Here is a 23,844-nt window from a genome sequence, read left to right as displayed (position 1 = left end):
GTGAGTTATTAAATAGTGGCTGTGTTGAATATCCATCATTATAGTATATGATGAATCACAAATATTAATGAATTTATTCTCATATCTCCCCTGTGAGGTGGAGAAGCATTATTGCCATTTTACAGATAGAGAACCGACTGACCTAAAAGAACCTAAAGCCTATAACCTAAGAACAGTGTCTGTGGTAACAAAAATTGAGTTGTGTTGTGATAGTGGCTGGGACAAGACAGCAGGTTTTCTTGCAAAAAAGTCACCTTATTTTGGTATCTACTGTGTCACTTTAGCAGCCTTCAGATGCAGGAAGACAGCAACCTTCATGTGGCATGACTTTGAACTCTAAAATACTAACTACATCAAGTGTTCTGTGTTTTGATCTAGAGAAGGCTCCACAATTTACTTTTGCTCCTTGGTCTGTACTATGAATATGAAGGCCTGAGTATTTCAACTGTCTTATAAAAATGAGTTTTCAGGAAATAATGGTTTAGGGAAAGGTGACAATACCATGACTTATCCAATGCTAAGTGAAATATAAGAGGGTGCAGTGTCCCTAGTGTATCACACTTATTTTCATCAATCAAAAGGAAATGTGAAAAAATGTGGATTATGAAAATCTTTTTAAAAATAACTGTACACTGTATAAACTTAATTTAATGTATTTACTGACTCAGTTTTATAATAATTACAATAATTTATTTTAGATACATTTTAAACATCCATCACCTGTACTGAACTAGCATTTTCAGTAAATAAAGGACTTGTAGGCAGGGGTGCTGGAACAATTTGTATAGTGGGGGTGCTGAGAGCCATTGAACCAAACTGTAAATCCTGTATCTGAGGGAAACCACTTCAATCCAGGGGGTGCGGCAGCATCCCCAGCACCCCTAGTTCCAGCACCTATGCTTGTAGGAATATTTTACCACCCTTCTATGATGAAACAACAGGTCTGTTTGTTAGTGAAGTGGTTTTTAATACGGACCCTCATTTTCTCACTTACTAATCTGGAAGTTCGTCACTGTTCAGTACTGGAACAGAAGATAAAAATCTGTGAAGTACATAGGTTGGCTATTTTAATAAATTACAGAAGTCTTGATGAATAAAACAATATTGTTCATTATACAGCATCACTGGAGTGGTAAATGCTTTACAAACAGGGAAAAAGAAAAGAACCCTGGTTTATAAAAAGTTTATATTTATTATTGAGCAGTACTATGTAGGGGCCTTCAATCGTGGACCAAGGCATGGAATGCTACTTGACGGACAATGGAATAATAAAAAGACAGTGGCTTCCCTGAAAAACTCACAAACACACAGATTACTGGTGGGAAGGTAGGGTGGAATGTGGTAAAAAGTTACGTGGAAGAGCGGGGTACTCTAATAGGTGTCTTCATAGTTACACCATTTTTGTCAAGTTTTTATTTTTATTATTATAAACCTTCTACCATTTTGTTGGTGCTTCTGTGTGTGGAAGGTTAAGTGTTTTTATAGTATAATAGAGTTTTATCTCTCCTTATTTAAGCATAATATATCTGAATACAAATATGTACTCAAATGTTTAGTGCTTCTAGTATTGCTCAAATGTGCTGATTTACATAATTCTTCAGAACTGAACAGTTTTTCCACTGTGTTTATCATTCACATATCTAATCATTTTGGGTCAAATTAAGGTCTAGCTAGCCTGGTGGCTCTGGGGCACAATGGAGTGCAAGGCACCCGTCTCATCTACTTGTCCTCGTTACCCACGACATGGATAGACTTTGCGGAGCCGCTGTGTTCCCAGTTCACACAGGCAGGCAGAAAGGGTGGCACCTTAGATCTGCCCCCACAATGGGGCAGCCATTTTAGCTGTGCCAATGCACCAGGGAGTGTACATTGGACCAGGTGAAGTTTACTCCCTTCCCAGAGCAGCAGGGAATCTCACAGAGAGATTGTAACTTTGAGTCACAATCTCACTCTGGAGCAGAGAAAGTAGATCCTCAGCTTCCTACATTCTCCAAATCTGAACATTCCTTCCAGCAACAAAGAACACATAGAACAAATGCTCCAAGGGAACTTTCTCTACTACCTCTTCATTTAACAAATGGGAAGGCTTTCTTAGTTAGGCCTTCCTGCATGGTGTTTCCAGTTAAAAACCGCTGAATTAGGTGTTACTGAAAGAAGTACTTTTGTCACCGTTACATGGAATACTACTTCACTGAGCAATGGAAAGGAACAAAGACAACAGCTTTTCCTGGTCTTAAATGTAGCTGTTAAAATGTAATCATTTACAGCAGAAAACTTCTCTGCAAAGATTAAAGGCATTTCTGAAGGGATAAAGGAGGAATCTGTTCATTTTAGTGTGCCAAAGGGACACATGAAACTGACAAGTTCGCAAACTGATGTAACGAGATGGGAAACTACACAGAAAGTTTCAGAGGGATGTAAGTTGGTATTTCATGTTGCAAAACTATTCAGTGTCACATCTTGTAAAATTGCCATGTGGTGTAATTAGTTTAATCTCTCCATTCGGAAAGCTTTGAAAAATGGTTACTAGAAAGATATAGTATCGCCACTGGGATTTTCAAGTTAAGCTGGGAAAGAGAGAGCGTATGGAAAGGCAATTTACAAGGAAAATGAGGCAAGATAAACCTCCTTGCTCCCATTTTTTCTTCTCTTTGTACTTGCTAGGATAATATTCTATGGTTTCAGTCAAAGACCTTAGACCAGCCCCTCGCCCCCTGCACTCTATTAGATTGACATATTCAGTAGTAACTCCTAGCAGTAAGACAAAGTGTTGCTTTTTGAGATGCCCACTCCACATTGCAAGAGAAGAGACCGTGATATTTTCCCTTCCTAATGGAGAAAGGAAAAAACATGTAATAAGAGATTCAACTGCATCTTCTGCCAGAGCTAAAGCAACAGGGATTAGAATAGCAAGAAATAACCAATATTTGGCCGAAAATGCAGGCTCCCAATTTAGGTACAGCTGACACGAGCTGAGGTCAACATTAACGTATATGCTCCATTTCTCAGATACTCTTTCAAGGTATAAAATTCACAAAACAATGCGATGTATCTAAACACCACAAATTGTAATAGCTGTGCTTAAGTTTATTATATTTCATGGCATTGGAGGATGCCATTTAGAGAAGTGGAATTATCAGTTTTAGTCAAACCAGAATCCATACTTAACATCCTTCATACGGATATATTGGATACACATAGCTACCCTAATGCATCTTTTGGAGGACAGCAATATCCCAGACCCAACTAGAATTTTAAGTAGAGTGTGTTACTAGCCCATCAGTCAAAATGTTCTAATTTTGTAACGCTACACAATTATAGATCTGAGATCACTATCAACCCCGATGCATACAATCCCAGGTGTGAGAAAATGCACATATTTACTTTCAAAGACTTGAAATAAAACTGCACTGAAAAAGAATTACTACCTTTTTTGCTCCTTGTTCTTCTTCCACGCCATCACCTATAACAACATACACTACTTTTCTTCCAAATCTTTGAATTATTCGCTCAAAACAACTTTCCTTTCCTGAAAAAGAAATGTAAACTATTAAGGGTTTTACACATGATAGCTGGTGAGAGAACATATTGAAACCACATTCATTAAACACCCATCCAAGATATCTCCAAGCACTTGCAATGTAATATTACCGTCACTGAGAGATTACAGAGCAGAATCTCTCCTGGATCAATTCTGTGCTCAGCATAGGAGTGAGAGCAGAGTGTCAGAGACACGGCTCCTGACATCAGTTAGAACTGCTGACAGTCAGCTGTAAAATCTACTTACGGTCTTTTAACAGATCCTATACTTGTGGAGAATAGACATCGCATAGCAGAAGTCTGCCTCCACACCACCTCCCCACTTCCTATGGCAAGCAGGTGCAAGCTCCACACCTGACACACTCATGACTTCAGAGAGTTGCCCTCTGAAAGGGGAATTTTGTGCTGTTTGTCTGTAACCAGCCTCCTGAATAATGCTTTGGACTCAAATGCCCATAAGTTATACATCTGTAAAGACAAAGGAACTGATCTTGCATTGGATTGTCTTCAACTTTGTACATGAAATTCTCACCCACCTTTAATTAAAAAAGAGCATCTCCCTCAGGAGACAACCTTTGTTGTTTTTCCACTGAGTGGTTACTTAATATAAGCACAGCTCCTTACTTCAGTGGGATCTCTGCAAAGGCTTATGCTAATGAATCCCAATCCAAGACTGGGGCCAAAGTTAGTGAACAGGAAACTCTGCACTCTTCATAGTTCATTGTCTTAAGTTTGGAACTGAAAACCCAGACAAAGTACATTGTGAGGTCTATAGTCAAGATTGCCTAAGTGCTTCCATTGTAAAACAGCATTTCAGTTTTTCACAATATAGGTTTAATTTTACATTTTTTTCCCACCTACAGTATGTCTAAAGCATAGATTAGTGTTCTGGCAGATGGTAGGGGTGGGGCCTGGGGCAGAAGGGGTGGGGCTGCATGGCTAGTGTCCCCCAAGAGGTTATAGATTGTTGTAATAAGCCATAAATCCAGTGTGTCTATTCAGAGTAACAGCCGTGTTAGTCTGTATTCGCAAAAAGAAAAGGAGTACTTGTGGCACCTTAGAGACTAACCAATTTATTTGAGCATAAGCTTTCGGGAGCTACAGCTCACTTCATCGGATGCATACTGTGGAAAGTGTAGAAGATCTTTTTATATACACACAAAGCATGAAAAAATACCTCCTCCCACCCTACTCTCCTGCTGGTAATAGCTTACCTAAAGTGACCACTCTCCTTACAATAAGAAAAGGAGTACTTGTGACACCTTAGAGACTAACCAATTTATTTGAGCAATGCTCAAATAAATTGGTTAGTCTCTAAGGTGCCACAAGTACTCCTTTTCTTTTTGCGAATACAGACTAACACGGCTGTTACTCTGAAACCTCTCCTTACAATGAGTATGATAATCAAGGTGGGCCATTTCCAGCACAAATCCAGGGTTAAACAAGAACATCGGGGGGGAGGGTAGGGAAAAAAAAGGGGAAATAGGTTACCTTGCATAATGACCCTTTGTCCTCTGATCCCACTGAGAGTTACCAAAAGAAACTACAGCATTTGCTCAAGAAACTCCCTGAAAAAGCACAAGATCAAATCCGCACAGACACACCCCTGGAACCCTGACCTGGGATATTCTATCTACTACCCAAGATCCATAAACCTGGAAATCCTGGGCGCCCCATCATCTCAGGCATTGGCATCCTGACAGCAGGATTGTCTGGCTATGTAGACTCCCTTCTCAGGCCCTACGCTACCAGCACTCCCAGCTACCTTCGAGATACCACTGACTTCCTGAGGAAACTACAATCCATCGGTGATCTTCCTGATAACACCATCCTGGCCACTATGGATGTAGAAGCCCTCTACACCAACATTCCACACAAAGATGGACTACAAGCCGTCAAGAACACTATCCCCGATAATGTCACGGCTAACCTGGTTGCTGAACTTTGTGACTTTGTCCTTACCCATAACTATTTTACATTTGGGAACAATGTATACCTTCAGATCAGCGGCACTGCTATGGGTACCCGCCTGGCCGCACAGTATGCCAACATTTTTATGGCTGACTTAGAACAACGCTTCCTCAACTCTTGTCCCCTAACGCCCCTACTCTATTTGCACTATATTGATGACATCTTCATCATCTGGATCCATGGAAAAGAAGCCCTTGAGGAATTCCACCATGATTTCAACAATTTCCATCCCACCATCAACCTCAGCCTGGTCCAGTCCACACAAGAGATCCACTTCCTGGACACTACAGTGCTAATAAACGATGGTCACATAAACACCACCCTATACCGGAAACCTACTGACCGCTATTCCTACCTACATGCCTCCAGCTTTCACCCTGACCACACCACATGATCCATCGTCTACAGCCAAGCTCTGCGATACAACCGCATTTGCTCCAACCCCTCAGACAGAGACAAACACCTACAAGATCTCTATCAAGCATTCTTACAACTACAATACCCACCTGCGGAAGTGAAGAAACAGATTGATAGAGCCAGAAGAGTTCCCAGAAGTCACCTACTACAGGACAGGCCTAACAAAGAAAATAACAGAACGCCACTAGCCGTCACCTTCAGCCCCCAACTAAAACCCCTCCAACGCATTATTAAGGAACTACAACCTATCCTGAAGGATGACCCAACACTCTCACAAATCTTGGGAGACAGGCCAGTCCTTGCCTATAGACAGCCCCCCAACCTGAAGCAAATACTCACCAGAAACCACATACCACACAACAGAACCACTAACCCAGGAACCTATCCTTACAACAAAGCCCGTTGCCAACTGTGCCCACATATCTATTCAGGGGACACCATCACAGGGCCTAATAACATCAGCCACACTATCAGAGGCTTGTTCACCTGCACATCCACCAATGTGATATATGCCATCATGTGCCAGCAATGCCCCTCTGCCATGTACATTGGTCAAACTGGACATTCTCTACGTAAAAGAATAAATGGACACAAATCAGACGTCAAGAATTATAACATTCATAAACCAGTCAGAGAACACTTCAATCTCTCTGGTCACGCGATTACAGACATGAAAGTTGCTATATTACAACAAAAAAACTTCAAATCCAGACTTTAGCGAGAAACTGTTGAATTGGAATTCATTTGCAAATTGGATACAATTAACTTAGGCTTGAATAGAGACTGGGAGTGGCTAAGTCATTATGCAAGGTAACCTATTTCCCCTTGTTTTTTCCTACCCCCCCCCCTCCAGATGTTCTTGTTAAACCCTGGATTTGTGCTGGAAATGGCCCACCTTGATTATCATACACATTGTAAGGAGAGTGGTCTCTTTAGACAAGCTATTACCAGCAGGAGAGTGGGTTTGTGTGTGTGGAGGGGGGCGGGGGGGTGAGAAAACCTGGATTTGTGCTGGAAATGGCCCAACTTGATTATCATACACATTGTAAGGAGAGTGCTCACTTTAGATAAGCTATTACCAGCAGGAGAGTGGGGTGGGAGGAGGTATTTTTTCATGCTTTGTGTGTATATAAAAAGATCTTCTACACTTTCCACAGTATGCATCCGATGAAGTAAGCTGTAGCTCATGAAAGCTTATGCTCAAATAAATTGGTTAGTCTCTAAGGTGCCACAAGTACTCCTTTTCTTTTTGTGTCTATTCAGTCCATGATTTTTAGTGTCTAGCAAAGTTACAAATTTAAGCTCCCATGCTAGTTTTCTGAAAGTTTTGTGCAGGTTTCCTTTGAGAATAAGGACTGATAGGTCAGATATCACAGATAGGTCTGTGAAAAGTGTTCACCCACAGGTGATGTTGTGTTTTGTCTTTTATCATTTTCCTGTGTGAGTTCATTCAAGAGCGTAGTGACTGCCTGGTTTCACTCACATAGTTGTCATTGGGGCATTTAGTGCACTGGATGAGGTACACCACATGCTGTGATATGCATGTGTAGTACCCAAGGATATTGAGAGGTGTGTTATGGAGTATGTTGTTGATTGTAGCAGTGGAGATATGTCTCCAGGTCTTGCATCTGTTGTTCTGGCAGGGTCTGGTGCCGCTTTGGGGCTGATGTGTCCTGGTTCTATGGGGAGCTTGCTTCTGATAATGAACTTGGAGAGGTTGGAGGTTGTTTGAAGGCCAGAAGAATGGGTTCAGGAAATATTTCTTTCAGGATGGAGTATCCATTGAATATGAGTTGTACTTGTTTGAGGATACCTCAGATGGGTTCCCAGTATAGGATGGTAGGTGACAACTAGCTGCCTGTCCTCCTTCTCCTTTCTCTTCCCCTTATGATTGGAAAGGTGTCAACAGGTCACTTCACCTTGAATGGTCCCGTGAATATGTGTTAACTACTTATGCTAAACACTCTGTTCCACTTTGTATTTTGCTGTGACACTCTGTTTCCCAGGTCTGAAGAAAAGCTCTGTGTAAGCTTGAAAGCTTGTCTCTCTTACCAAAATAAGTTGGTCCAATAAAAGATATTAACTCCCCCACCTTGTGTCTCTAATATATGGTATTATGTACTTCTAGTTAACCAATCTGATATTCCTGTGTTTCACTGAGAAACAAATCTGCATAGACTTTGGCACAAATTTATTAATTTCAGTTTGAATAAACTTAAAATAATTAAATTCTGGAGGCAAACATTTTAGCTTCTGGTAAATTCTTTTGTCAATGGGCTCTGATGAAGACACCGAGCCCTGGAATTTCACCATATAAATTTTTAGTTTTGTCTAGATTTAGACTGAATGCTTTACACTTATGACTGAACTTTTGAATTTCTGTTTTAGAAGATAGCCCTTAAAGGTTACAGTTAATAGCATCTTGTCTGATTTACACATGGATACAGGAAAAAAAACAGTACAGTGAATCTCTATGAACTAAAAAATGAATTCATTTTGGACACACTGAGACTTAAAATCAAACATACAGAATAGTGACTTTCCTGATCTAAACTATTATGTAGTGTTGCAATGAGCTGTTAAAAAGCTATTGTAGTTCATCGCAGGAGTGGCTGCATTTCAGTTGTGGATGATGCAGTGCATTTTAGTGGTTATATAGTAGCTTAGGGCTCCAGTTCAGCAAAGGGTCTACCAAGCTTGCTGGAACAGGGCCTAAGTTTGTAAAATCATAGAATCACAGAACTGGAAGGTACCTCGATAGGTCCTCTAGTCCAGTCCCCTGCCCTCAAGGCAGGACTAAATATTATCTAGACCATCCCTGGTCTTTGTCCAGGTGTTTGTCCAACCTGCTCTTAAAAATCCCCAAGGATGGAGATTCCACAACCTCCCTAGGCAATTTAGTCCAGTGCTTAACCACCCTGACAGTTAGGTGCTGTAGGATCCCTCAGTATGAATGGTGTTTTACTGTAAGGTATGTTATTTATCATTAGTCCCTAGATGCTATCGTGATATGAATACACAGATACATATGGTTTTTCATTTAGAACTATGGCCTCAAATATTTCATCATGTTATTAAAAAACCTCACCTATTTTAGTTGCACTGTAAATATTTTCTATTGGAAATACAACCCCTAATCCATATAACAAGACTTTTGCCAGAGCTGGAATAAGTTGAGTAGTTGTTACTAGAATATTCACACAGTTTGTCCTGCAAGAAAACAAAAACAGACACCCTTAAATATACACATATATATATTAACACTAAAAAAAAAAAAAAAGGGAAAAATTAACCTTCCTCCATTCTCCCCCCAACAAAACCTCACCATCATAGTCTCAAAGTACTTTAGAAAGGAAGGGAATCAGAAGAAAAATTTACTCACCTAGTGCTGTAACAATGGTTCTTCAAGATGTGTCTCCCTGTGGGTGCTCCACTGTAGGTGTGCTTGCATCCTTATACTGCTGATCAGAGAACTTTGGTAGCAGTGTCCATTATGCCCCACCACGAGGCTGTCTCTCCTCGTGCCCCTCTACAAGGCTATCCAGCATGTGCAGGCTAACCCCCCTCAGTTCCTTCTCTACTGCAGAGCCATTGACAAGAACTCCAAAGTAGAGGGGAGGCGGGTGGGTTGGGGAGCACCCATGGGGGACACATCTCGAAAGGTCACCATTATTGCGTAACTTCTTCTTCGAGTAGTGTCCCTATGGGTGCTCCTCGTTAGGTGACTTCCAAGCAATATCCCTACTGGAGGGCTGGGGCTTCAGAGTTGGGTCAGTTACAGATGACAGTACTGTGGAGCTAAAGATGGCATCGGAGGCAGGTCCCCAGTAATTGCATGGTGTTCTGCAAAGGTGCAGACTGACGCCCAACATCAATACTCTACAGATTTCTGAGATAGGGACATTCTTGAAGAAGGCAACAGATGAGAATGATCTTGTGCAGTGCATGCGAATAGTATCTGGAGGGGTCATGTTATGAATCTGATTACATTGTCTAATGCAGCCTGAGACCCACTTGGAGAGTCTCTGGATTGATATTGCTGAGCCCTTGGATCTTTTCACAATAGAGAGGAACAGCTTCGGGGACTTCCTGAAAGACTTCGTCCTATCCAGGTAAAAGGCTAGGGCCCGTCTGACATCTAGTGTGTGTAATATAGTCTCCTTGCTGTCACAGTGAGGCTTGGGGTAAAAAGTCGGAAGGTGAATCACTTGGTTTATAGGGAACAGGGCAGTTACCTTGGGGATGAATTTTTGGTGCGGCCTGAGCGTAACCTTGTCCTGAAAGAATACCATGGAGGGTGATGTGCCATCAGAGCTGCTATTTCTCCTATCCTCCTAGTCGAGGTGATTGCTACCAGGAAGGCCATTTTCTTCAACAGGTACATAAGCAAACAGGTGGCCCTGGGTTCAAAGGGCGGTCTAGTTAGGCCTTTCAACACCAGGTTTAGGTCCCATGTAGGTGTGGGGTGTCGGGATTGTGGAGAAAGGTTTATTATACCCCGGAGGAATCATTTAGTGGTTGGGTTTGATAGCATTATGAACATTTCTACTTGTTGGTGGAAGAGATAGTACCGATTTTTTTTTTTAGAGTCAGTACATAATCTAAGATCTTTGGAAGGGTTGTGGATATCAGGGAGATTTGTTGGGAACTGCACCAAATCCAAAACCTGAACCACTTCTGCAGGTAAGTACAGCATGTTGAGGACTTTCTATTGTGTAGAAATACCTCTTGTACCTCCTTTGAGCAGCAGTTCTCTAAGCACTGGAACCATGAAGGAGCCAAGCCTTGAGGTGAAGAATGCCCAGGCTGGGATGTACAGTGTGTCATTTGTTCTGCGAGAGGAAGTATGGAGTGGATTGGAAAAAGACTGGTGGGCACATCACCCGATGTGACAGGTAAGGGTACCAAGACTGTCTCGACCAAGTGGGATCAATCAATATGACGTATGGGCCTTCCCTTTTTATTTTCAACAGGACTTTCTACAGTAGTCGGAATAGAGGAAAGGCATAAAAAAGGTCCCTGTCCCAGGGAAGAAGGAGAGCATCACCTAGGGAGTGTTGTCCTATCCCTGCTCTGGAGCAGGAGTGTGGACATTTCTTGTTCAAGTGATTAGCGACCAGATCTGTGGTCAGTGTACCCCAGCATCTAAATAGGTCATAAAGTACTGCTGGGTTTATTTCCATTCATGGTTGTGAGGGAACTTGCAACTTAGGATGTCTTCTATAGAGTTTTGTGTGCCCAGAAGGTAATCTGCTGATAGCGTAATGTAGTGGGAGATGCACCAGTTAGTTCCATAGCCTTATCGCTTCTGAGCAGAGGGTGGGCAACCTGGCTCCTCTTTGTCAATTTATGTAATACATGCATGCTATGTTGTCTATTAGGACTTTGGTGTGTGATCAGTGGGAGAAAACGAGTGCAGACATTTCTGAATGCCCTGAGCTCGAGGAGCTTGATGTACAAGGATATCTCCATGGATGACCACTTGCCTTGTGTTGTAAGGCCATTTAGATGTGTGCCTCATCCTATAAGGGATGCGTCGGTGGTGAGAAGCAACAACGGGGAAATTTTCACAAAAGGAATCCCTTTGCAAACATCTGCTGGGTCCTTTCACCAATCCAGGGATATATTGACTTTGGCAAGCTGTGATGCACATCGCATAACCACCGCAGCGGAGCTGGACTGGGTCACAGTGTTGGCTGCATTGAAGGCAGTCTGTAGCACTGTTTGGGCTACCAGTTGTCCTTCCTCGATGATAGCTTTGAACTGGTTGTGCTGTGACTCTGGAAACTGATCAATAAAGTTGTCAGGTTTCCAATAGTTGATGTAGATGTATTTCATTGATAAGGCTTGACAATTAGCAATTTGAAAATGTAGTGTGACCGAGGAATAGGCCTTCCTCCCAAAGAGGTCCAAGTGCTTCCAATCCCTATCAGATATCATTTGGTGCTCATAGCCCCGGGAGTTTACTGCATCCACAGCTATTGAGTTTGGGGGAGAGGGGAAGAAAAGAAATTCCATCCCCTTAACTGGTATGTAATATTTTTTATCAGCCTGTTTACAAGTAGGTGTCACTGATGCTGGGGTCTGCCACATGGTTTTTTCAAGGTCCTGTCAAGCCTCCTTGATGGGGAAGGCTATTTTAGAGGCCGAGGAAGAGTGTAATATGTCACGGAGTTTGTGATGGGTGTCCTTGACTTCTTCCAACCCTTTTTCCCAAGTACTGGAAAATACTTTTTCCCAAGTACTGGAAATCATCAGCTAAGCACAGTGGCAGGGACATGAATGCTTTATCTGGGGAGGAAGAGGATGAGATGTTGTTGGTTCTTGGAGTCACATTTTCCTCAATTCCGCCCTCCTGCTCTCAGCAATCTCCTCTGGGAGTTCCAAGGTTCTAGATGCCGTAGCCGAGGGGGAATGTCTTGGGGGGTACGAGCAAGGCTGGGAGCTCAAGAAGAATGGGGCAATATGTAGCCCAGGGATCCCAGTACAGCCACTGAGGCAGTATACTCTCGAAGCCTCTTGGCAGTGGGCACAATAGGGAGCATGGGAATAGTGGGAAACTGTCTCCTCTGGCTCACTGACTCCTCACTCAAAAGAGGGGGTGCATGGCAGGGTACTGGAGAAGACTCCTACACTAGGGGGAGATGCTGTGCCAAGGTCCCGGTGCCAAGAAGAGGAGAGTCTGGTATGCTAGATACCCGGAGGTCTCTTGAGTGCCGAAATGCTAGTGGAGCTGACTGACCCAGTGCCATTGGTGGTACAGAGCGTGTCGGGGATCTTGCCCATACAGACCGATGACGGTGCCAAAGGAACATCATATACCGGCAGCATCTTCTTACTGGAATGCCGTTTGCTCCTATCTTTGTCAGTTGGTTCTGTTGACTCAGTGCCAGTGCCCATTAGGTCCTTAGGCCTGTCAACGGTACCTGACACTCCTGATCTTTGTGAGCTGGGACTGTCTCGGTGCCAATGGTACTGAGTGTGCTGGAGATCTTTTGTGGCTAGCTCGGAGCTCACTCTGGTGACCCACAGTTCTCTTTTTGAATGACTTTACAAGAGGGGTCTGTGGCTGATTTCTTTGACCCATCCTTGGATGTTGAGGGCTGTGGGGAAGACTCACATCTGCCAGGTGACTCTTGGTGAGGGTTTAGGGAGGGCTGCCTCCATGAAGATGATCTTCTGTCTCAACTCTCTGTCCTTGTGAGACCTGGGTCTGAGTTGCTGGCAGACACCACACTTCTGTGTGATGTGGCCTTCCCCAAGGCAGTGTACGCTGCGCGAGTGCTTGTCTGCCACAGGGATGGCCTCTTTGTAGGAGAGGCACTTCTTGAAGTCTGGTGAACTAGACCATTGGGGAAGGGGCCCCCAATGAAAAAGGGGGGGAAATAAAGTCTTTTTTTTTATATTGGGGGTAGAGAAAATAAAAGAGACTACAGCTAAGACTAAGGACACTAACAAACTAGAAACGCTAAAGAAATTAACGATCACAAACAGACTGCTAATGGTCCCATCTCTAGCCAGGGGCAGTTGACAAGGAAATGAGGAGGGTTAGATCATGTGGCAGGGCATGATGAGAGACAGTGCATGTGTGGGCCTAATGTACACAGCTGCCAATGTTCGCCAACCAGCAGTGCAGGGACACAAGCTACTGTGGAGCAGTCCTAGGGACACTACTTGAAGAATTATCCCCATTTTACAGGTGTAGAAATTGAGACACAGAAATGTCACGTGCACACAGCAGGACATTTGCTGAAGAGGGAAAAGAACTCAAATCTCCTGACTCATAGACCATGTACACCATGCAGTATCTCCTAAACCATAGGCATGACAGGCAGATTGTTAACGCTACCTATTATTAAGGTTGCACAACACTTCCCATTATAAGACCCTATTTTCAGTTGCTTATAACTTTGTCAAATTTAACTATTCAGGATGAAAATTTCCATGTCTGCCTCAGGTTTTTTTTATTTTATTTTTGAAAATTTCAGCCAGAAGAGTTCAGTTGTTTCTGAGAATGAGGCAAGGAAAAAATACTATGTTTTTTACTGTGAAAAATTTCCTAGTTCTCTTTGGAAAGTTCTAGTGCCCCCATACTTCGGAGCACAGCCAGAGAGCAGGGCTATTAGAGGGGCCGAGTGCAGGGCTGCAAGGATTAGGGATGCCTTGAGGCTGAAAGCCACCAGTAATGTCTGGTGCCCTGCCTGGGAGTGAAGTGCAGTGGTTCCAATGTTAGTAGGAGCAGGGATTTGAAATTTGGCAAGGGAGTGGAACCTTTATGTCAGGGATGTGCCTTTTACCATCATCATGAAAACTCAGCCACATTTGGCCAAGTCATAAACCTCAGAATAAAATCACAGTTCACGCATGCTCAGAAGAGACTTGCTAGAGTTTAAAAGATAAAACCTCAGAAGATTCCGTCCTTATTGAGCATGCTCTAGTCTCTCACAGCTCCTAATGATGACTAGACTGCACAGGTATCATCTGCACAGAGCCATTGAAGATGCTCCATCCCCTCATAGTTCCTGTGTGTGATTGGAATGTGCACACACCATCCCCACAGGGTGACTGAGCATGCTTCCTCCAGCCCAGAGCTACAGAGGTGAAGCTGGACTTTTCCTATAATGGCTGCTCTGGGCTGGTGTGGACCCAGGCACTAGAACTGAGAGTATGGAGCCTGTCTCTCCTGTGCTCTTAATGACCACCCATCCTAGTTCTGGCACCCAGGAAGTGTGGAGGAAGAAGCCATCCAATTCAAAAACCAAGAGAAGGGCCAGACTTAGGGCTCTGAGACGCAGTGTTGGAGAAGTATATTGGGACAGGGAGTCCAGGGGATGAAGACTGGAATTGGAGGCAGGCAGAGGGCAGAAACTGGGACTGGGAACCCGGGATGCAGACTGGGACTGGATAGGAAAGGAGACTAGGTCTGGGAGCTGGGGAGAGTAATGGGGTGGGAGTTAAGGGAGACGGAGGGTAGGGGGGAACAGGGATAGGATGCAGAACTGGAGTGTGTGTGGGGGGGAGAATGGGAATGGAGAGGAGACAGCTCTGATAAGGGGCCACATTACAGGGGAGAACTGGGACTGAATGGAGAGAGAGACTGGGCCAAGGAGCCAGAGGAGATGAGGACAATGAAGCCCAGGGAAGGAGACTGGGTGCAAATGGGGATGGGAAATGTGGGTGGGTGGTGACTGGAGACCATGGAGCTGGGAAATGAGAACGAGAGAGACAGAGACAGAGAGCTCAGGGAGTGGGGGAGGGAACTGGCACTGGCTGGGCAAGGAGACTGGCAACAAGGAGTTAGGAAGGTGAGTGGAGGGGACTGGGAACAGTTGGACAAGGAGACAGGAAGCAGGCTAAGGGGGGAGGCAGTCTGGGAGTCTGGAGGGATAAGGCAAGGACTTACAGGGCAAGAAGCCTAGGATCAGCGGCCTGAAGAATGAAAACTGGGACTAAAGGTGAAGAGAATGGAACTGGGACGAGGAGCCAGAAGTGCGGTACAGACAGGCTGGGGCAGGGACAGATTGGAAGGGTTAAGGTAGAAGGGGTGAAGATTGGGGTGGGTATGGGGAGGAGAGCGTATCCACGACAGCATAATCCTTTCTAGAGCCTGGAATGGAACCACACACCCCTGAGTTTCACCATTCTGCTGCTGTCAGCAAATATCTGTGAAGCCCACTGGCAAAGCAACCCACCTGCATCTAGTGCTGATCCACAGAGAGGATGACCTACTCCTGCTACAGTTACTCCATCAGCTAAAGTGACAGAGGTCTTTTGTGGTAGATGTAAGGGTTCCAACCCTTCTGACCACCCACGTGGCCATTAATAAGATGCCACACGATGAAACTTCTGTTTTTTTCTAATTTGCTTTTTTAAAAACTTAGAAAGTACTCACAAAAGTCTACATTAAAACAACATTATTAATTGCAATTCAAGCACTGAACAGTTGGGAAATGTCAGAATTAAGGTTCCCTTAATTTGGCCCCCTTGTGTGTATGCATTAGGATGCAGTTTTTAATTACATGATCATATACAGTAAAAGCTGTTTTATCCAGCATACTGGGGATATGGGGGGTGTCGGTAAATGAAAAATGCCAGTTAACTAAGAGGGAGGGAGTTTGGGTGTGGGAGAGGGTGCGGGGCGGGGGTTGGGGCGTGGGAGCGGTGCGAGGTGTGGGCTCTGGGCGGGAGTTTGGGTGCGGAAGGGAGCTCAGGGCAGGGGGTTGGGGCATGGGAAGGGACTTGGGATCCGGGAGGGGTGCCGGATCGGGGGGGGGGGGTGCTCACCTCGGGCAGCTCCCCGCAAGCAGCGACCTGTCCCATCTGCTCCTAGGCAGAGGTACAGCAGGTGGCTCTGCACACTGTCTCCACCTGCAGGTGCCGCCCCTGCATCTCCCATTGGCCGTGGTTCCTGGCCAATGGGAGCTGCAGAGCCAGAACTCAGGGCGGGACAGAAGCAGTGCACAGAGCCGCCTGCCATTCCTCTGCCTAGGAGCAGCAGGGACAGGTTGCCGCTTGTGGGGAGCCACCCAAGGTGAGCCCCCTCCCGCACCCAAACTCCCTTCCAGAGCCCACACCCCAACCCCGCACTCCAAACCCCTCGTGGCCATTCCTCTGCCTAGAAGGAGCAGCGACATGTCTTCTGGGGAGCCACATGGAGTCAGGTAGGGAGCCTGCTGGCCCCACCCCAACCAGGACTATAAACTGGACTTTCTATGGAGATTAGAAATGCTGGTTTATAGAGCTTTCTGGTTGGTACAGGGCTGGATAACACAGCTTTTACTGTACTCTTTTTTTTCCCCACAGGACCCTTGCCTCAGGACAGACCTGCTCTGGGGGCACTTTGTGGGGAAGGAAACTGTTTTCTGTAAGACCCTCGCCTCATCTCTTGCAGAGATTGGAAGATCTGTAGTGAACAAGGCAGGGGACTTCTGGAAGAGAACAGCTGGTCTCATAATTAAGATAGCTGAATGTTGCCCTGGAGAACTGGATTCTATCCCTGCATCTGCCACAGAGTTCTTTTGTGTTTCTGGTTACATCTTTTAAACCAAACTTTGCACAGGGGTTGGTCGCTAATTGTGTATTCCTTTGTTTCTTGATGCTTGACTTGAGACTCTTGGTCTGATTTGCAGAAAGGCTGAGCGCTCATGGCTGCAACTGAAGTCAATGAGATCTGTTCTTTGAATATATGAAAAGCTATGTAAATACTAATTACTCTAAGAAATCAGGTCCCAGGTGTCTTAAATTTGACACCCAAATGGATTCTTTTGATCTTAATCTCTCTGTGCCTCAATTTCCCCTCTATAAAATGGGGATAATACCCTCACCTAACAGGGGTGTTGTAAAAATAAATTCATTAATGTTTGTTAAGCACTCAGATATACAGTGATGACTGCAACAGAAAAGCACATGAGGAAATGATTAATTTTGTCTTTATGTCAGTTTGAATAGTATGCTGTAAAGAAGTCCCAGGGCCACACAATGAAGAGAAAACGAAGTACTGAAGAGCAGCTCACTAAATGAGGCAGAGAATTCTGTGGGAAAAATAGTATGTAATCATGTAATTAAACATTGTATCATAATGCATATGCAACAAGGAGGCCCAATTAAGATTGCATAATCAAACTTGATTGTGGCATTTTCTAATTTTTGAGTGCTTGTTTGTGTAAACATAATGTTCTTTTAATGAAGTTCTGTGTGTGTAACACATTGTTAGGTTTCATGAATATTCTGTGCTGCCATGATAACTCTTATATACTTACCTAGAATGAATAAGTGTGAGTGCTTTCAGTGCAAGTGTTAACCAAGAATCTGTAAGAGCTTCAATTTCTGCTCTAAGTTGCAACCAAGCTTCTCTCTTTGCGGGACCAAGAAGACCTGTGGTGTAGAAAAGGGTACTCAATAATGTGTCGGTATTTAAACTCAGATACCTTTCTGTTATTTCCTTCTGCTTCCATTAGTTGTAAGAACAGTTTTCTGTAGAGACTACAAACTGAACAGTTCTCTAAGTAAACAGAATCATGTTGAAAAGGATCAGCAAACAAAGGCAAGGTTAATCCTTTTCATTTATAACTTCTCATTTGTCTTTCGAGAAACAGATGAGTAATATTTATGATGGACACTTGCCTCCAACATTATTTTTGTAGGTGTTGTAGATTTCTTTTACACGTCTGTAACGGAAGGCCAATTTTCTCATCCAGTCCACTCCTCCACGCACACCCGTTGCTAGGCATAAATTAGCACTGGTGGCTGCTGCAGGAAAGCCGTCTGTTCCGAAGTTATAGGTGCTATTTAGAGTGAAGAAAACTCCCAGATTAACAAAATATGTTGAACCAAAATTAACGGTCAGGTATACTAGTGACATTGATGGAGTTTCAAAGGCATAAATGAAGGCAGAACTTGACCCAATATATGTTTCATGGTATTTTACCATTTTTCCAGGAAAACAACTCGCAAAACCCAATATATTATCTTGGTCGGTTCTGACTTACCTTAAGTCTTGGCCATTGTCATCTGAAGACACATCATCTATATGAACCTGGTCGCATTCCTAAGATGACAGATTTTTCCTTATTAATTATTATTAGGCTAAATTAAAAAAAACAAAAAAACAAAAGGCTTAAAGATCTGCTCATCAGGGGCTTTTTTTGATTGGATAAATCAGTAGATGGCAGTCTTGTTAAATCAACAATTTTACTCATTTTTTATGTTCCATTCATAGAAAAAAGTGCACTGTCATTAACTACTACTACTATTATATGGCTTTCTGAAAACACATTTTTGTATTTAGAAAGGAAAGTGGTTAAAAACAATTAGTGTATGTGTTCCATAAATGTTCTTGTACCCTTTCAGGTACCTTAAAACATCATGCTGCTCAAAGCTGATTCAGTCAGTGCATAAGTATAACTTAAACCAGACAATTTGGTAAATGTAACATATTAGAAAAATTAAACCTGATGCTAACCGCCAATGAAATTATGACCTCTGATTGCTGTTGAGCCACACACCAACATAGCCCAAGGCCAATGTTTCAGAGGAGTGCAGACAAAAAAATCTGTTCCTAGTTTGCCATTCATTTGAGAGTTGTGAGCTTCTCTCTTTCTCTTTGGTCTTAGTGTATGAAAGCAGCATGCAAAGATGAAAAAAAATCTAAATAGAAATAGCCAAGTCAAATGACCTTTCTTCAGTCCCTTGTACATAAACTTTAATACAATACATTTATAATTAGCTTTATCTCAGTAAATTACAAAGTAATATAGTACGTGTTGTTTGCCATTAAAAGGCAGTGGAACATGAATTACTATTAACAATTTGACATTTGGCAGGTAAATAAGCAAACCTCTAGCATTGTAATTCAAACTGAATCCAGTGTATAAAACAGTATTTTCCAAATATTTCAATAATGCTCTCTTTTCCCGCCTAACATGAAGCCCCATAAAAAAGATGATACATTTGATGTGCTAAAACACTGGAATTGTGTATTTTTGTGTTACTGCTTCCCTCTGAACAAATTTTTCTCTCTCCATGGATTTGTGAGGGATGGAGGGAAGATAGAAGTGGAAAGAAACTCAAACCAGCTGTTCCCTAACAGAATTAAAATCATGACCCTCAACCCCTGTTCTAAAACATCTATTCTCCAGCCAGTCTTCTCCCAGCAAGCAGCAAGCTCCAAGGAGGAAAAGACTTTGACCCTGTAACCTTCTCCTCCTCTCCTGAGGTCAACAACCTCAGATAAGAAAAAAGGAAAAGAAAGTCTATCTGGCCTCACATGATGGCTGTGAATTTTTAAAGTAAAACAAAACAAAAACAAAACAAAAATAGGTTGCTATCTGAGGACACAGGTTAGAAAATTTCTAAAGCTATTTAGAAAAATGATATTTACTCTATAACTATTCTATATATTTGTCAAGTGTGCAGTTCATACAGTGACAAGAATTTTGTTGCACCTTTGTATTTGAATTAATAGTAGTTTAGCTAAAAGAGAAATAAAAATGAACCATGATGTGAGAGGCAGAACTATATTTGCTCAGATTTAACCATCATCCAAGGCATTGCCTGCTTTGGCAGATACAATGGATTTGATGCACAGTCAAAGCCAAAACTAAAACTACACATTTGATGCTAGAAAGGCTTGAAAATCAACTTGGCTGATACGAGTAGAAAATTTCTTGGCCATGTGACATCAACTCTAGTAGAATCTAAATTTGCATTTCAAAAACAAGTTTCTAGTCTGTATAGGTGTGACAATAATCATTCATATGTGAGCTGCAGATGTAAATTAATGCAGTGTCATCCTTCTGAGTCTACACACAACATGCTTTTGTGCCTCTACTGCTCAGAGGGATTTTTCCAAGCTGCTGCAGGAGAGTGACACATGAATCTTCTGTTTTCCGTGCAGCTATTCAGAAACCTGTTTGCAGCAGTGAAATGGACAAGAATCCAGGCAATTTCATTCTATCAAAGCCTGGGAGAGCAATGAATTGCAGCTGGAGCTTGTCACCGGAGAGGAAGGCTCAAACAGACTATGGGAAGGAGACACACCACTTGCAATGGCCACCAAGCTAAGGAAAGCAGCGGAGACCCATCCCATCACACAGGAGAGGCTGCGGGAGTGTTAGAGTAGTGGAAACCTCCCAACCCAGGCAGGCACCGGAAACTCTTGGACAGTAGATGGGAATAGTGAGAGAAAGAATGCTCTTTGTTCCTTGCTAACAGCCAGAGACGGTCTAGGGGCTAGGGAACTACAAAATAGACAGGACCCCCACTTGTCAGAGGTGGATACAAAAGACAGGATCTAGGGACAGCATCTTAGTAGGCATCACAAGCACCTTCTCCTTTCCCAGCAGCTGGGATTGAGGTAGTTGCCTGCTCACCTGGATGGGTTGATAAAAAGGACTTTGACCCTGTAATCTTTTCCTCCCCTCCTGAGCTCAACAGCAGATAGGATAAATTAAAATAGGAGATTGAAAGAGAGAGATTGACTGATTTTGCAGAGCTAAGTGGGGGGGAGGGGAAGTAGAGACAGAAAATATATTGGAAGAGGCAGAGAACACAAAGTAGAGAATGAGAAGAAAAAGAGAAAACACCTGGAAAACTACAAAGAGAAAGATATTCTATGATCTGTTATAGGAAATAAAAAGAAAAAGGTGAAATCAGGATGGGAAAGAAGGTAAAATAAAAGCAAGGGAGGCAAATTATAATTTAGAAAGGATTAAATTAAAAATTGACAATATGTTACAGTTAAACAGAGGTCAAAAACAGTATGCAACAGTTTTGTTCCTTTTAAATGCTGGACTATGGCTTTGGGGCTAAGTATGGTTTGAGACAGGGTGGCTCAGCTATTTTTCACTCTGTTTAGCTGACTAAGAGTTTGGGCTAGTGGGCGTTGGATAAATTTTTCAAGCCCTGGACACCAGATGGAAAAATGCTTTTCTTTAACTCATTTAGCAGGAAATCTTTTTGCAGAAGCCAATTATCTCTTGACTGTTAATTAATCTAGTCTGCCTATTCTTCTGGAATATCCTGTGTTTGTTTTCACCTGCTTGCTTTGTCTGGGGCTTTTTGTCCCCAAGCAGAGGCAGCTACTTGAAGCTTTGTTTGGTATCTTTGTTAGCTATAATTCTCAACAAATGTCAGGTCTTAACATTCTAAAACCATGGGTTACCAAAGCGATCTCATAGGGATTTGATTAAATGAAGTTTATGGAGTGACTGAGAGTGAGAGAATTTTCATTCTTTATCAGTACATTTTTGCAAAGGTCTCTTTCAATGAAAACACAAAGACTTTCAGAAAATCCTAAAGCACTTCTAAAAAAGCGTCCTCAGAAGAGGGAAACAACTTTTTATAAACACACCTTTTAAAAGTTTTAAGAAAGCTATGAATAATGTCTTTCCCGTACCTCTCTTATAGATGTATCAGGCCACTGAATCACACACATATAAAGTTTAAAAGTTTTCATACTGTAAATAAAGTATATGATAAATTATATCCAGGCATTGCTTTTATTCTCCCTCTCATGCCTTTAGCATATGTAGGTTTACAACTTTGTGAAAAATTTATAAGTCCCTTCAGAAACACAGTATTCATGCTGAACTTAGAATAAATGTATATGGTTTATTCATATATGTATTTTGTTGTATTAGAATCAGCACAGATACCATCTCTGCATTAAAGGTGCTAGATTCTACTGGAGATGGGTAGGATGGGTCAACGCACTAAGCAGTAAAAGTACCTGGTGAATTATGCTGAAAAAAGGCTGTTTTTTACTCCGAAATGTGTTGACCTTGTAATTTCAGCACATCCAGCTGGAAATCCTCATCAGGGACTGCAAGTGGTGACATGTTTGCATCCAGTTTTGGGATTCTGATCATACAACCCGAGATGTTACTCTGCAGAGCAAGAATGATCACTGGGAGGGAAAATGCATTCAGTATTGTCTGGGGCCCAAATTTTAAAAAGCACCTAAGTGATTTAGGAGTCTCAGTCCCATTTTTCAGTGACTTATGCACTGAACAGCTTAAATCTCATTGATTTTGAATGAAATTTAGGCTTCCAAGCGACTCAGACACTTGAAATTGGGACCGAGGCTACTAAGTCATTTATGCACATTTGAAAATTTTACCCTTGGTGCACGTGTACCTTCTATTGATGAGGAGAAAACACTGGCTATATAGTCATGGAGGCTGCTACCTTATCATTTATTGGGAACTGTCAGCATACTCAGCTCTATACACACAGATCAAGTCAGCCGCCAACCCTAAAAGGACAATTCAATTCCAAACCATGTTGCATAGCTACAGTCTGGAAGCAGTGCAGGTTTTGTTCTTGGTTTTTATAATTCTTTGGGGAAAGGCCACTGAAAGGCTTCATGGAGGAAGTGAGCTTTAAAGAGGATTTCAAGGCAGAGAGGGAGGGAATTCTCAGCACACCGAGTAGCCTGCAGGAAAGCATGAAGCCAAAGCAGAAGGATGCAAAAGAGGCTTCTAGGAGGGAGACCTGGGAGAAAGGGGTCAGCGATGGGAACGGGGAGGACTGTGCTAGCTCTTTGGAGTACAGATAGCAGGCAGGTAGGGCTTTGCAGAGCCATAATAGTGAGAACAAGAAGCTTGAACTTGCTGTGGAAGGGGATGGGAGGCTAATGAAGCCATCTGAAAACAGCAGTGAGAAATATCATTTTAGCAGCTGCATTTTGGGCCTGACAATTGATTTAAATGGGCCTTGGATGAGATCAGAAAGGTGAGATGAAATGCAGCAAAGCCAGAAAGAAGGGATGAATAGAGGAGTCCAGCATAGTCTTCCAAAGCACAAAGAGCTCAAGTCCTCTCTCTCCTCCATTCCCAAAGCGTTTGCTAACTCCCTATTGCAACCTTCGCCCCCTCTTTCTCCCTTTTTTGCTCTTGCACAGTGGCGAAATGTGAATTCCCCAGACCCATCATTCACAACACTTAAAAGCCTGCCCAGCCTGCATAGGTATTTCCTTCTGGATCTAGCCCCTTAAAGTAGCTTAGAATCTGAACATAGCTTCATACACAAAATTTTAAGTTACGGCATAAATGGTCTGCAAATATTTACATTATTCTGCTCATCTCACCACCCCTATGGCATGCTTGTGCCATAATTATATAAAAGTATGCCTTACTATTCAACTTACTTTAGGAAAATTAATAAAAAAGAAATTAAGGCCATTGCAATGGTTCATCTTATCTGTGCCAGTAGTACATGCCAAGTGCAGTGATGTAATAACTAGCATGCGGATCCTCTGTATTTCTGTGCTACAAAACTAAAAAAACCCAAAAAGCCACAGCAATACTGTAATCTTTGAATAAAAAGTGAGTATAAGATGGCTTTGGACAAGTTTGCACATTATGAAAAGGGAGAATATGAATAACGTTATGAACATATCCTCAAGAGGATGCAGAA

The 23,844-nt window shown here is 42.8% G+C and overlaps 1 protein-coding gene across 8 annotated transcripts in view; it reads right to left on the bottom strand.

Annotated features, from left to right (window-relative positions):
* Window positions 1-23,844, bottom strand: part of EYA1 (EYA transcriptional coactivator and phosphatase 1) — a 113,040-nt gene that overhangs the window by 6,352 nt on the left and 82,844 nt on the right. For all 8 annotated transcript variants that reach the window (XM_077808965.1, XM_077808966.1, XM_077808967.1 and 5 more), the window contains 5 exons: window positions 18,417-18,475; window positions 18,052-18,212; window positions 17,688-17,802; window positions 9,017-9,138; window positions 3,429-3,529 (listed from right to left, as the gene is read on the bottom strand). In XM_077808965.1, the coding sequence (XP_077665091.1) occupies window positions 3,429-3,529; window positions 9,017-9,138; window positions 17,688-17,802; window positions 18,052-18,212; window positions 18,417-18,475 (558 nt within the window). The remainder of the gene's footprint in view (window positions 1-3,428; window positions 3,530-9,016; window positions 9,139-17,687; window positions 17,803-18,051; window positions 18,213-18,416; window positions 18,476-23,844) is intronic.

The sequence above is a fragment of the Eretmochelys imbricata genome, chromosome 2, assembly GCF_965152235.1.
Source record: "Eretmochelys imbricata isolate rEreImb1 chromosome 2, rEreImb1.hap1, whole genome shotgun sequence".
Lineage (NCBI taxonomy): Eukaryota > Metazoa > Chordata > Testudines > Cheloniidae > Eretmochelys > Eretmochelys imbricata.
The sequence above is the reverse complement of the archived record's forward strand: the minus strand, read 5'-3'. Positions and strand labels throughout refer to the sequence as shown.